Raw genomic sequence first — 15,953 nt, forward strand, 5'->3', positions numbered from 1 at the left:
GACGTGTCGTCTTCAGCGATGAGAGTCGCTTCTGCCTTGGTGCCAATGATGGTCGTATGCGTGTTTGGCGCCGTGCAGGTGACCGCCACAATCAGGACTGCATACGACCGAGGCACACAGGGCCAACACCCGGCATCATGGTGTGGGGAGCGATCTCCTACACTGGCCGTACACCACTGGTGATCGTCGAGGGGACACTGAATAGTGCACGGTACATCCAAACCGTCATCGAACCCATCGTTCTACCATTCCTAGACCGGCCAGGGAACTTGCTGTTCCAACAGGACAATGCACGTCCGCATGTATCCCGTGCCACCCAACGTGCTCTAGAAGGTGTAAGTCAACTACCCTGGCCAGCAAGATCTCCGGATCTGTCCCCCATTGAGCATGTTTGGGACTGGATGAAGCGTCGTCTCACGCGGTCTGCACGTCCAGCACGAACGCTGGTCCAACTGAGGCGCCAGGTGGAAATGGCATGGCAAGCCGTTCCACAGGACTACATCCAGCATCTCTACGATCGTCTCCATGGGAGAATAGCAGCCTGCATTGCTGCGAAAGGTGGATATACACTGTACTAGTGCCGACATTGTGCTTGCTCTGTTGCCTGTGTCTATGTGCCTGTGGTTATGTCAGTGTGATCATGTGATGTATCTGACCCCAGGAATGTGTCAATAAAGTTTCCCCTTCCTGGGACAATGAATTCACGGTGTTCTTATTTCAATTTCCAGGAGTGTATGTTTGTTCTAATAATTAAATTTAATTAAAAATAACATGAAATTCACTAAAACTTCATGTAAAAATAGGCGTTTTTTAAATTATATTAGTTTTCAAATGTCATGTAAATTAAATAATATGATCAATGAAAAAATTCAGATTAAGAGTTAAATTTGAACGGAAGTCGAACCGTAGCCTCATATACATTTGTCTTTCGAAGATCGAACGCTACCCACTTGACTACAATGAAATCTGCGCCTACGCACAGACTCATCCGTTACATAACAGACGCGTAAAACGTCTCTTGAGATTTTCTCTGAATTGCCAGAGTAGTCCACCTTACACTTGCACATTATGTTGTCTTAATGGCCTTCTAAGGGTGTATAAAGTTTCAAGTAAATCTGGGATCCCAAGCGCGACCGCTATGGTCGCAGGTTCGAATCCTGCCTCGGGCATGGATGTGTGTGATGTCCTTAGGTTAGTTAGGTTTAAGTAGTTCTAAGTTCTAGGGGACTGATGACCTCAGAAGTTAAGTCCCATAGTGCTCAGAGCCATTTGAACCATTTTTTTGAGATCCCAACGTCGTGGCCTCCCTTTGTTGGGAGAAGAAGAAAGACCGCAACGTTCCTCAGGTATGACATACACAGCTAAAGCCACTGACTGTTGATTAGATCCCTCAAATATATCAAATTTAGGGGATGTTGATTGTCAGGTTTCAATTGTTCCAGACATTTTATATGGGATTAATGTCAAGTGAATAAGCAGGCCAGTCAAGGTGCAATTTGGCGCGTTGGTGTTCATCAAACGGGGAACTTATGCACACAGCCTTTCAAGACGAGTGTTATCTTGGAAGATGGTAGTATCCACAGGACAATCGGCATAAAGATGTAGAAGAAAGGCAACACTTGGTCATCAAGACTGCTGAAATAAATATCCTTGTTCTTCTTCACAGTGACCAGAATAAATAGGCAAAAGTCATGCTGTGAAAAACGTCCCCAAAACATCGCACAAAAACTGCCAGCTCATCTACACCCTCCACCTGCTGCAGGTTAAATGCCTCATCCTGCCGTCGTTATGCCTGATGCCTTGCAGCATTTGCAAAAGAGGCAAAATTGTGTCTTGTCGTATCACACTACAAGCCTCCATTTATCCACACATCTCACACGTATTCTATCTCAGACGGTTCTCACCGTTGTCATTTATCTGTGCAGATATGCGGTACGCAGACTTTTTCGCATGTCTTTCCGTGTGGACGCCCGGTCTGTAATCTTGACATTTTTGTCAAAATTGACTACAGTGTAGTAACTGCAAATTGATAGATCGCCAGAGAGAATTACGGGGAGCAAAGGAAGGAAGCACGGCCCCCACATAAAAGGTGAGGAATGGGGGAGGAGGAGAGACTGTCTGCACCTGGTTCCAGCAGTCCAGGCACACCCACACAATGCTGATGGTCTGCGTGTCGACTCGACGCGCTGTCCAGCGCAGTCATGCGCGCCAGCGGGTGCACACAGAGAATGCTGGTTACCTGCTAGTCAGGGTACAGCAGTGCCAGTAGAAGCAGCTCTGAAGTCTTTCTCAAACTATGTTACAGGTTCTATTAGGTAAAAAAAAAAAAAAAAAAAAAAAAAAAACACATTATTTTTGTGCTACTTGTTTGTGGCTTAATGTATTAGCTTCATGGTGAAGTGCCCATCGTTTCGTTAATGCTCATATCTATTGTGATATATCGCATTTAAGTAAGACATTGCATGAAATTCGGGAAGTTTGGAATGGGAAATATGGGCCGCTATGATTTTCGTTTGATGCATATTACATTCTACATTGCTGCACATGAACTTTAGTTAACATATTGATTTTTCCTTTATACTTAGCAGGAGGTCTCTGTCTCCATTCTTGAGAAAATGAAGTTCATGTAAGGGACTAATTTCCGCTCGTGCTCGCTAGTGATCAAGCCAGAATGAAATATTCGTAACATCCCTCTTGTAACTGTATGGAATATCGAAAAGAGATTTTGGCGAGACATAACAGTCAAAGAGGAGACTACGCTCAAGCGCCAAACAAAATGGTTTAGGTATGCGTATTCAAATACAGGGATGTGTAAACAGGCAGAATTTGGCGCTGCGGCCAGCAACGCCTATATAAGACAACAAGTGTCTGGCGCAGTTGTTAGATCGGTTACTGCTGCTAAAATAGCATGTTATCAAGATTTAAGCGAGTTAGAACGTGGTGTTATAGTCGGCGCACGACCGATGGGACACAGCATCTCCGAGGTAGCGATGAAGTGGGAAATTTCCCGTACGACCATTTCACGAGTGTACCGTGAATACGGGGAATCAGGTAAAACATCAGTCTCCGATATCGCTGCGGCTGGAAAAAGATCCTGCAAGAACGGGACCAACGACGACCCTTCTGCAAACAGCTGCGGATTTCAACGCTGGGCCATCAACAAGTGTCAGCGTGCGAACTATTCAACGAAACGTCATCGATATGGGCTTTTGGAGCCGAAGGCCCATTCGTATCCCCTTAATGACTACACGACACAAAGCTTTACGCGTCTGCTGGGTCCGTCAAAACAGAGACACTGGACTGTTGATGACTGGGAACATGTTGCCTGGTTGGGCGAGTCTCGTTTCAAATTGTATCGAGTAGATGGACGGATATGGGTATGGAAATGACCTCATGAATCAGTGGACCCTGCAAGTCAGCAGGGGACTGTTCAACCTGGTGGACGCTCTGTAATAGTATGGGGCGTGTGCAGTTGGAGTGATATGGGCCCATGATACGTCTAGATACGACTCTGACAGGTGACATGTACGTAAGCATTCTGTCTGATAGCTGCATCTATTCATGTCCATTGGGCATTCAGACGGACTTGGGCAATTTTAGCAGGACAAAGCGACACCCCACACGTCCAGAATCGCTAGAGAGTGGCTCCAGGAACACTTTCCTGAATTTAAACACTTCCGCTGGCTACCAAACTCCTCAGACATGAACATTATTGAGCATATTTGGGTTACTTGCAACGTGCTGTTGAGAAGAGATCTCCACCCGTTGTACTCTTACGGATTTATGGACAGCCCTGCAGAATTCATGGTGTCAGTTCCCTCCAGCACTACTTCAGACATTATTTGAGTCCACACCACGTAGTTTTGCGGCGCTTCTGCGTGCTCGCGGTAACTCTACACGATATTAGGCAGGTGTACCAGTTTCTTTGGCTCTTCAGTGTATTTTGCCTAATGATCATGACGTGTAACTTCCTTATCTTTGGCGATATGTGCGAAACTTTGGAATATTTCAGTGAAATAATGTAGTATTCAAGGGTCATCGATGGCTTGTGAATTGAGAATTAGTGTGGCTTTGCGACAATATGTGTGAAGAAAACACACTTGTTTCTATATAGAGGACGCGCTACCTCATAAGCTATTGACCTGACTTCTCCTCAGTTACTCACTTAATAAACCACAGTTTCAGAAGGTTTGAGGTGTAGAAGGAAATACTTTGGTAAGATACAGTACTAGCTGTTCATTATTAAAAGAACACTGGGTTACAACATTCCGCTGAAACTGCAACAAAAAGCAACAGGATAAACTCGTCGCTGATGGCACTTCTCTCGAGGGAAACGTTAACAAGTCAAACGGAAATAAATCGCCACTTCTGCCACAGTTTGAGGGGAAACCGGTAATAAATAAAAAAAATGGCTCTGAGCACTATGGGAATCAACATCTGAGGACCTCAGTCCCCTAGTACTTAGAACTACTTAAACGTAACTAACCTAAGGACACCACACACATCCATGCCCGAGGCTGGATTCGAACCTGCGACCGTAGCAGTCGCGCGGTTCCGGAAGTTTATCGTTATTAATGAACAGCTGGGACTGAAACTTACCAAAGAATTATCTTCCTACACTTGAATTATCTTTGACATATCAAAAAGTACAGCAAATAGCATACTATCTTACTATTCCTATCCCTGTACAGAGCGCCGTACTGAATCCTTTAACTATAAATGTCTTTTAATTCAATAGTGATACTGACTTTAACGAACAGCTGACACGATTCTGGGAGTCGGCAGTGTGTTAAGAGCTTCGGAGTTTCGAAAGAGTTTTATTGCATAAATTCTGCTCTACAGCATAAATGCAGCATTTTTCTATTGGAAATAACAGGTTTTGTGCCTGTTTATCTGTGTATAATAAGGTTATGTAAACATTATACCAATTATTTTGTGATCCGCTTAAGACTCTTCATTGAGGTGAAAATACACTGATGGAAAAAAATCGCTATACCAAGAAAGATTTGTGCTACATAAACGAAATTTGGTAGACGTATTTGTACATCTGAAAAATGATATCTATTCAAATTTCGCGCCAGTCCCATAAGAGTGGCGCTAGAGCGCTCTTGTGGTTGTACCACGTATCCTGACTGCAGATTTGTACGTCAATCCGATGATTCGACCTGTGCTGTCATTCAAGAACAGCATTGGAGTGGGTGTTTCCTAATGGAATAACACTCGCCCACACATCACTGTTGTAACTCAGCATGCCCTGCAGAATGATGACAAGTCGCCTTGGCCTGTTCGATCACCAAATGAGTCTCCAGTCGAATACAAATCTGACGTCATCGGACGACATCTCCAGCGTCATTCACAAACAGCATTGACCGCTCTTCTACTGACCAACGAATTGCAACAGGCATGAACTCCATCCCACAAACTGGCATCCGGCATCTGTATGGCTTATCTCGCGTTTACTTTAACCTGCGATCTTGCAATGTTAATCACTTAAATGTATCACCTAGACAAATGTATTTTCCAAAATATCATTACTGTACATTAATTATTTTTTGGTGATGCGTTTTTTCCGTTAGTGTATGTTATAAGTATATATCATCTATCATTAACACATAAAAAAATAAGTAAGGTGAAGAAATTCACCACTTCACTCTGGATGAGAATAGGAAGAAAAAGATGATACACTATTTGCTATGAATTATTTTCATTTTTCTCAGATTCTTGAAGTGCAGGGAGAGAATCCTTTCGTAAGTTTCCATTCCAGTCGTTCACTACTAAAAATACTATGGGTTATGAGATTACTAACATACCATACAGTAGATACTGCGACAGAATCTTGAAATAGTGTCTTATTAAACAAGGAACGGTGACTAGGGAGATCAGTTCCGTAACTTCTGAAAAAATGTGTCGATTTGTAATAACATTAGATAAAAAATTCCATATTTATATTGATACTAGCAAATTGTTTTTTTTTTAGCTGTCAACGACTTTAAAAAATTACAGTACTGCATCGAAAAAATAAAATACGGACTGTAATTTCTGCTATATCAGTTTAGAAAAGAATGTTCTACAAGTTAACCATATGGCAAAATAGTTTCCTCTGTGTGTGCTATTACTACGAAAATCTCGTTTCGATAACTGAAACCGATTATGAGATGTGATGGATTTTATTAACATGTCATTCTAGCTTTATTGGTGAGTTTGTGACTGGAACTAAGTGTGCTATACAAAGTCGATTTTCTGGAGACTGAAGATAGATAAAGACCTCGTCCCATGTATAAATGAAAATTCAGTATGTTAGCTAAATTTCATTCACAGCTATGTGTGATGTAACATGCATCAAACGCAAACTCATACGACACTTATTTTTCATAGCAGTTTTTTCAAATTTTGGCAATGTCGTACGTAGATGCGAAATATCATAATAACTGCGACCATTAACGAAATGATGAACACTTCATTGTGAAGTTGACATATACAGCTGTCAGTAATGAAAAAATCATTTTTTTCACCGAATAGTTTCTGTAAAATCGTTTGAGGAAGATAGTATGGCGCATGGCCTGATTTTGTCATGGCAGCGCGTCATCTAACAGCGGCAATGGGACTGGCAGATAATGTTTCGTACATTCCAGCTCTCAGGCAGGGGCATGTCCACGCCAGTTAGCGACGCCACCCGACAGCCATTGCGTGCTGCCCCATTAGCTAAGAAGCGGATGATCTTCACGCAGGTTCAAGCGACCTCTCACTGCCCTCCTCTAAGCATGTATCCCATTTTCTTTCCATGTGCACCCTAAGCTTCATGTTTCTTCGAAAACATAAACACGTGGCAGTAACAATTGCTTAAATGTCGTTTGTAATCGATACTGAAACGGTCTTATGTACTGACATATTTAATATAGGTCATAACTGCAACAGTCATGTATGCTAATCACAAGGAAATAGAACAGTACAAAATAGAATGGAGTGAAATGGAATGAAACGATCATAAGGCACTGACAGTCATGGGTCGCCATCTGAGGAGGTTGAGCCACCGAGCTGCAAGTCTTTTCATTTCATGCCGCAATGGACGACTTGCCTGCCGATGATGAAATGATGATGAAGACGACACCCCAAGCACTTCCCCGAGCGGAGAAAATCTCCGAGCTTTCTGGGAATCGAACCCGGGCCCGTTGCATGCCAGTCAGACGCTCTGGCAACTCAGCTAAGGGGGCGGACAGAGTGGAATACAGAAAACAGCGGACAGCAACGGATACCTCTTACAGTACTGTGAGATGGGTGACATTGGCTGCAAACAAAAAGCTGCATTACTGGCCATTAAAATTGCTACACCAAGAAGAAATGCACATGATAAAGGGATATTCACTGGACAAATATATTGTACTAGAACTGACATGTGATTACGTTGTCACGCAGTTTGGGTGCACAGATCCTGAGAAATCAGTACCCACAACAACCACCTCTGGCCGTAATAACGGCCTTGATACGCCTGGGCATTGAGTCAAACGGAGCTTGGATGGTGTGTACAGGTACAGCTGCCCATGCAGCTTCAACACGATACCACAGTTCATCAAGAGTAGTGATTGGCATATTGTGTCGAGCCAGTTGCTCGGCCACCATTGACGAGACGTTTTCAATTGGTGAGAGATCTGGAGAATGTGCTGGCCAGGGCAGCAGTCGAACGTTTTCTGTATCCAGAAAGGCCCGTACAGGTCCTGCAACATGCGGTCGTGCATTATCCTGTTGAAATGTAGAGTTTCGCAGGGATCGAATGAAGGGTAGAGCCATGGGCCGTATCACATCTGAAATGTAACGTCCACTGTTCAAAGTGCCGTCAATGCGAACAAGAGGTGACCGAGACGTGTAACCAATGGCACCCCATACCATCACGCCGGGTGATACGCCAGTATGACGATGACGAATACACGGTTCCAATGTGCGTTCACCGCGATGTCGCCAAACACGGATGGGACGATCATGTTGCTGTAAACAGAACCTGATTTCATCCGAAAAAATGACGTTTTGCCATTCGTGCACCCAGGTTCGTCGTTGAGTACACCATCGCAGGCGCTCCTGTCTGTAATGCAGCGTCAAGGATAACCCGAGCCATGGTCTCCGAGCTGATAGTCCATGCTGCTGCAAACGTCGTCGAACTGTTCGTGCAGATGGTTGTTGTCTTGCAAACGTCCCCATCTGTTGACTCAGGGATCGAGACGTTGCTGCACGATCCGTTACAGCCAAGCGGATAAGATGCCTGTCATCTCGACTGCTAGTGATACGAGGCCGTTGGGATCCAGCACGGCTTTCCGTATTACCCTCCTGAACCCACCGATTCCATATTCTGCTAACAGTCGTTAGATCTCGACCAACGCGAGCAGCAATGTCGCGATACGATAAACCGCAATCGCGATAGGCTACAATCCGACCTTTATCAAAGTCGGAAACGTGATGGTACGCATTTCTCTTCATTACACGAGGCATCACAACAACGTTTCACCAAGCAACGCCGGTCAACTACTGTTTGTGTATGAGAAATCGGTTGGAGACTTTCCTCATGTCAGCACGCTGTAGGTGTCGCCACCGACGCCAACGTTGTGCGAATGCTCTGAAAAGCTAATCATTTGCATACCACAGCATCTTCTTCCTGTCGGTTAAATTTCGCGTCTGTAGCACGTCGTCTTTGTGGTGTAGCAATTGTAACAGCCAGTAGTGTAAATAACTACCAGCCGAAGCCTTCCGACTTCTATTGACTTCTACCATCTCAGGACTAGGGAGCTCATCGGCCAACTTAAAGTTAACTCATTGTACTTGTCGTTCGTAAAACGTGCTTGAAGCTGGCTTGCGCGGTACGGAAGTGAAGTGAGAAGTCTGGTGGCGCGCTACCTTGCAGGCCTTGAGGTAGTGGAGCAGCGCCGGCAGGAAGACGGCGGCGAGCACGAGCAGCTTCTTGATGAACAGCACTCCCAGCAGCGTGGGGATCAGCAGCGCCTTCAGCTTCATGAAGAGGATCAGCGGCAGCACGATCGCCGCCTTCTTCTTCTTGCCGCGGGCCTCCGAGGTCCCCAGCTGGCCTGTGTGCACACAACGAGTCTCTGCTATCTTACATCAAACTACTCGTCTCGCCAAGGTGGCAGCGTTGAACATATGTGATATTTTGTAAAGAAAACCGCCTAGATAGCTCTGACAATTTTCTTGATTTACTACGCCATTTTGGTTACTACCTTCATATAATACCAAAAGGCTTAGAACTTGCAGGACAGGGTTCATTATCAGTATAAGACGCATGCCTGATGTGGGTGTTGATATCTGATGATGGCAGTGGTCGAAACCGCGTATTAAATAAAAACAAAGTTTTGATACTGATATACACTCCTGGAAATTGAAATAAGAACACCGTGAATTCATTGTCCCAGGAAGGGGAAACTTTATTGACACATTCCTGGGGTCAGATACATCACATGATCACACTGACAGAACCACAGGCACATAGACACAGGCAATAGAGCATGCACAATGTCGGCACTAGTACAGTGTATATCCACCTTTCGCAGCAATGCAGGCTGCTATTCTCCCATGGAGACGATCGTAGAGATGCTGGATGTAGTCCTGTGGAACGGCTTGCCATGCCATTTCCACCTGGCGCCTCAGTTGGACCAGCGTTCGTGCTGGACGTGCAGACCGCGTGAGACGACGCTTCATCCAGTCCCAAACATGCTCAATGGGGGACAGATCCGCAGATCTTGCTGGCCAGGGTAGTTGACTTACACCTTCTAGAGCACGTTGGGTGGCACGGGATACATGCGGCCGTGCATTGTCCTGTTGGAACAGCAAGTTCCCTTGCCGGTCTAGGAATGGTAGAACGATGGGTTCGATGACGGTTTGGATGTACCGTGCACTATTCAGTGTCCCCTCGACGATCACCAGTGGTGTACGGCCAGTGTAGGAGATCGCTCCCCACACCATGATGCCGGGTGTTGGCCCTGTGTGCCTCAGTCGTATGCAGTCCTGATTGTGGCGCTCACCTGCACGGCGCCAAACACGCATACGACCATCATTGGCACCAAGGCAGAAGCGACTCTCATCGCTGAAGACGACACGTCTCCATTCGTCCCTCCATTCACGCCTGTCGCGACACCACTGGAGGCGGGCTGCACGATGTTGGGGCGTGAGCGGAAGACGGCCTAACGGTGTGCGGGACCGTAGCCCAGCTTCATGGAGACGGTTGCGAATGGTCCTCGCCGATACCCCAGGAGCAACAGTGTCCCTAATTTGCTGGGAAGTGGCGGTGCGGTCCCCTACGGCACTGCGTAGGCTCCTACGGTCTTGGCGTGCATCCGTGCGTCGCTGCGGTCCGGTCCCAGGTCGACGGGCACGTGCACCTTCCGCCGACCACTGGCGATAACATCGATGTACTGTGGAGACCTCACGCCCCACGTGTTGAGCAATTCGGCGGTACGTCCACCCGGCCTCCCGCATGCCCACTATACGCCCTCGCTCAAAGTCCGTCAACTGCACATACGGTTCACGTCCACGCTGTCGCGGCATGCTACCAGTGTTAAAGACTGCGATGGAGCTCCGTATGCCACGGCAAACTGGCTGACACTGACGGCGGCGGTGCACAAATGCTGCGCAGCTAGCGCCATTCGACGGCCAACACCGCGGTTCCTGGTGTGTCCGCTGTGCCGTGCGTGTGATCATTGCTTGTACAGCCCTCTCGCAGTGTCCAGAGCAAGTATGGTGGGTCTGACACACCGGTGTCAATGTGTTCTTTTTTCCATTTCCAGGAGTGTAGAAAGTTTAAACACGACAGTAGAGAATTTACACAGAAAATACATTTCCAACACTAAAAAAAATCTGAAGAACTGTGAGTAGGATTGGCGCACCGAGCATTCCGTACAAACATAGTTATGTATGTAGGTACTTCCTCCATCCCGGGAATCGAGAATTTCGACAATTTTTGTCCGTTGTCGATATCGATACTGGCAAGCTATAAAAAAAGTGACATAAGTGGCCATACCTTTGACTGCAATAAAATACAAGCAGCGCAAAGGGACCGTAGATCTTAGTATGTGACATAAATTTCAACTTCATACGTCTACTCGTTCTTGAGAAAGAGAGATCTCAACTGACCGACTGACAGACAGTTGGGTAACAATTAATAACAAAAATATTTTTTGAGGTACGATGACAAATTAACATTTTTCGGATTTTTCGCGTTACTTGTACTGTGAAACCTTGCTTCTTGCCAAATTTCATGATAATAGATCAACGGGAAGTACCCTACAAGTTTTGATGAGTGAGTTTGCAAGTATCAAGATATGTGACATAAATGGTCGCGTCTTTTGATCGGATTGACTTAGAAACTTAAGTTTTTACACCACCAAGGGACCTTGTACAGCCGGCCTTTGTGGCCGAGCGGTTCTAGGCGCTTCAGTCTGGAACCGTGCGACCACTACGGTCGCAGGTTCGAATCCTCCCTCGGGCATGGATGTGTGCGATGTCCTTAGCTTTAAGTGGTTCTAAGTTCTAGGGGACTGATGAACTCAGATGATAAGTCCCATAGTGCTCAGAGCCATTTGAACCATTTTTTTGTACCTTGGACGTTATTATCTGCCGTAAATTTCAACTTCATACGTTTACCTATTCCTGAGAAAAAAAGATCTTAACAGACGGACGGACAAATATACTGTGAGATAACAAAGACAAAAATTTTGTTCGTGCGTGATAATTATTACAAAAGAACAATTTTCGGATTTTTTTCTTTGTGTTCTGAAACATTGCTTTTTGCCGAATATCATGGGTATAGACGAAAGGGAAGTACCCTGTCGGTTTTCATGAGTGACCTTGCCAGTATCGAAATACGTGACATGAAAGGTCCTATCTTTTGATGCCATTGACTTGGAATCTTACACTTATTAGACTGCCTAGAGACTTGAGACCAGGTATGTGACGCAAATCTCAATACGTCTACCCATTCCTGAGGAAAGGGGGTGTTAACGGGCGGACGGACAGATAGACTGTCGGACAACAACTGACAATATTTTTTGTGTCATATAATTACAAATTAACAATTTTCTGATTTCTTTTCCCTTTAGTTGTGCTGTGAAACCTTGCATCTTGCCAAATTTCTCTATTCAGGTCAACAGGAAGTATCCTATAAGTTTTGATGAATGAGTTTCCGAGTATCAAAGTATGTGACATAAATGACTGTATCTTTTGACTGCACTACCTTAGAAGCTTCAATTTCTTTGCATCGCCAAGAGACCGTAGATCTTAGTATATGGTATGAATTACAACTTCATACGTTTTTAACCGTTGGGGAGACAGACAGACAGAAACAACAAAATGATCCTCTATGGTTTCCGTTTTTACCGACTTGAGTACGGGACCCCAAAAATATGTGATAATTACAAATAGCGATAAAAATTTCCAAAAAACAGGCATAAATCTTCATTGCGTATATTATGATGGGTCGCGACTGGCTCGAAATATGAATAGACATCATCTTCCAGATGTAGAAACACACTTACCAACGTCCGTTTACGTCGCACAATACCTTCTTCGTGTTCCGATTTTTTTTCGTCAGTGCAGTCGTAAAACATTATTTGTTATTATTATCCGTTCTTTACGTTAGTTTATTACCAACATGCATTGTAAAAGTTAATATAATTGTAATGTGATCCTGCAGTGACTCATTAGTCGAAACTTATAGTTCCGTGAATGTTATACTATTGCACGTTATTTCAAACTTACTGTAAAGGCTTGTTACAAAAATGTTTGCAACTTTAAGGATGGTACTGAATAATAATATGCACAAAAATTTATTACGCTTTCATTTCTACCAATATGGAAATGAATGCCTGTGTTTAAGAACTTGTTCTGGTAGAAGGATTATAAATTCCATCTTGTTGACTGTTTCTACTTATGGTTGTGGCATTTAATCATGAAAAACGGTGCTGAAGTGCGTATTTTAATTACAACACTTTTTGCTCTTTCACCTAAGTCGAAAGATGATTACAAACCAGCTGTAATGCAGTCGCTTGGTCCAGAAATGGCGGCCACCGTCATCTAGGGATTTAAACTTGTGGCAGGTTTCAGTGTCGCCACACCAGTCTACTTTGCGATCTTTTGAAGTAAACATGGCTACAGCACTCTCCGTTAGAACTGTAATTCGTTTTCTTTGGCCTAAAGATCTAAGAAGAAAACTTTCCGTACAACAAACAGGCAACGTTTTATCACGGTTAAGTGCTTACGCGTAATCTGAACAGTTTATAAGCGACCGAAGAAGCTTGATGTACGAGGAAAGAGAAGGACGTTCAGTCGCATACACTGCTGGTGGGTTGGTTCCAACCCTTGACCTGATTTAGAATAAAGAACGAATGACTGCTCATGATGTGGCAAACCAAATGCACATTATACAATGAAAAACCAAAGAAACTGGTACACCTGCCTAATATCGTGTAGGGCACCCGCGAGCACACAGAAGTGCCGCAACACGACGTGGCATCGACTCGACTAATGTCTGAAGTAGAACTGGAGGGAACTGACACCATGAATCCTGCAGGGCTGTCCATGAATCCGTAAGAGTACGAGGGGACGGAAATCTCTTCAGAACAGTACGTTGCAAGGCATCCCAGATATGCTTAATAATGTTCATGTCTGAGTAGTTTGGTGGCCAGCGGAAGTGTTTAAACTCAGAAGAGTGTTCCTGGAGCTACTCTGTAGCAATTCTGGACGTGTGGGGTGTCGCATTGTCCGAGAATTGCCCAAGTCCGTCTGAATGCTCAATGGACATGAACAGATGCAGGTGATCAGATAGGATGCTTAAGTACGTGTCACCTCTCAGAGTCGTATCTTGACATATCAGCGATTCCATATCACATCCGACCCGGCAACATGTTTCCAGTCATCAACAGTCCAATGTCGCTGTTGACGGCTCCAGGCAACTCGTAAAGCTTTGTGTCGATCAGTCGTTAAGAATATACGAGTGGGCCTTCGGCTCCGAAAGCCCATATGGATGATGTTTCGTTGAATGGTTCGCACGCTGACACTTGTTGTTGGCCCAGCACTGAAATCTGCAGCAGTTTGCGGAAGGGTTGCACTTCTGTCACGTTGAACGATTCTCTTCAGTCGTCGTTGGTCCCGTTCTTGCAGGATCTTTTTCCGGCCTCAGCGATATCGGAGACTGATGTTTTACCGGAGTCCTCATATTCAAGGTACACTCGTGAAATGGTCGTACGGGAAAATCCTCACTTCTTCGCTACTTCGGACAAGCCATGTCCCATCGCTCGTGCACCGACTATAACACCACGTTCGAACTTATGTAAATCTTGATAACCTGCCACTGTAGCAGCAGTAACTGATCTAACAACTGTGCCAGACATTCGGTTTCCTACACAGGCGTTGCCGACCGCTGCGCTGTATTCTGCCTGTTTACATAAACCTCTATTTGAATACGCACGCATGACTATACCAGTTTCTTTGGCACTTCATTGTAGATGATTGCTTGACAACTGATACAGTGAACAGTTTTTTTTTAAATAAAGTTTTTAAATCTATTAAGATGAAACTGAGTGAAATGCCCAATGGTTCGTTGTAGCTGTATTTATTCAGATCAATTATAAACCCATACAAGTGGTTTCGCAACTTTTAAGTTGCGTCTTCTGGTGCCTATATCTGTACAAAATAGTTTTTATAAGTAATACTTTAATAATGAGGAATAGCAATTATCAGACATATAAAATACAGAATGACTAGGCTTAAATGTATTTTAAAGTATCTCAGATAACTGCAGTTCCTCATTATCAGACATATAACATATAGATTGACTAGACTTGAATGTATTTTAATATATCTCGGATAACTGCAGTTCCTCATTATCAAGGCATTAACTAGAAAAAACCTATTTTGTATAGATATTGGCACAGATGATGCAACTTAGAAGCTACGAAACCCGTTGCGTGGGTTTATAATTGACGTGAACAAATACAGCTACAGCGGATCATTGGAGATTTAATTCAATTTCATGTTAATAGTTTTAACACACGTATTTTAAAACACTATTCACTGTATGAATTATCAAGTAATTATGTATAACTATTTTAGTTGTGGTTGCTCAGTTTTAAAATTATGTGTAGATGCAGATTAGTCAGGGTTCCGCACATCACATAATGGATAACAGTCTCAAACTTTGTAAATTCTGTGCAAAATGGGTCCTTCAACAACTCAATGCAGAGGATTGGTTGAAACATGTGAGAATCTGTCAGCAATTACTGATCCGTTGCGTTAATGAAACAAATCATAACTTGAGATGAACTATGGGTTTATCACTTTGAACCAGAAACGAAACACCTGAGTATGGAATGGAAACAACCCAGATCGTCAGCCCACAAGAAATTCACAGTTACTGGACGTAGTTTAAGCGGTCATCGATTCACCTCCGATGAAGAGGTGAACGAAGCGGTGCCGGCCGCGGTGGTCTCGCGGTTCTAGGCGCTCAGTCCGGAACCGTGCGCCTGCTACGGTCGCAGGTTCGAATCCTGCCTCGGGCATGGATGTATGTGACGTCCTTAGGTTAGTTAGGTTTAAGTAGTTCTAAGTTCTACGGGACTGATGACCACAGATGTTAAGTCCCATAGTGCTCAGAGCCATTTGAACCATTTGAACGAAGCGGTGCACGTGATTGTTGTTCAAACGAGAAACTTTTTCTCGTGATGTTGGAAATCTTGGTCAACGATGGAACAAGAACACTGAAAAGCTGGATTACTATGATGAAAAATGATGCCATTGTAAATTTTGTATTGTTGGTGAAATAAATGAGAAAAATGTTATGGAGATACTTTTGACTTACCCTCATATGTTACAAATAATTTAACAGTAATAATTATTGCTACTTCAACGTGGGAAAAACTAGAAACATTAACAAATATGACCTTAAAAAATCATGGAACATCCTC

The 15,953-nt window shown here is 44.2% G+C and overlaps 1 protein-coding gene across 1 annotated transcript in view; it reads right to left on the minus strand.

Annotated features, from left to right (window-relative positions):
* Positions 1–15,953, minus strand: part of LOC126176573 (uncharacterized) — a 91,714-nt gene that overhangs the window by 19,648 nt on the left and 56,113 nt on the right. Inside the window, exon 3 of the mRNA XM_049923734.1 lies at positions 8,881–9,068. Coding sequence (XP_049779691.1) covers positions 8,881–9,068 — 188 coding nt within the window. The remainder of the gene's footprint in view (positions 1–8,880; positions 9,069–15,953) is intronic.

The sequence above is a fragment of the Schistocerca cancellata genome, chromosome 3 (assembly GCF_023864275.1).
Source record: "Schistocerca cancellata isolate TAMUIC-IGC-003103 chromosome 3, iqSchCanc2.1, whole genome shotgun sequence".
Taxonomy (NCBI): Eukaryota; Metazoa; Arthropoda; class Insecta; order Orthoptera; family Acrididae; genus Schistocerca; species Schistocerca cancellata.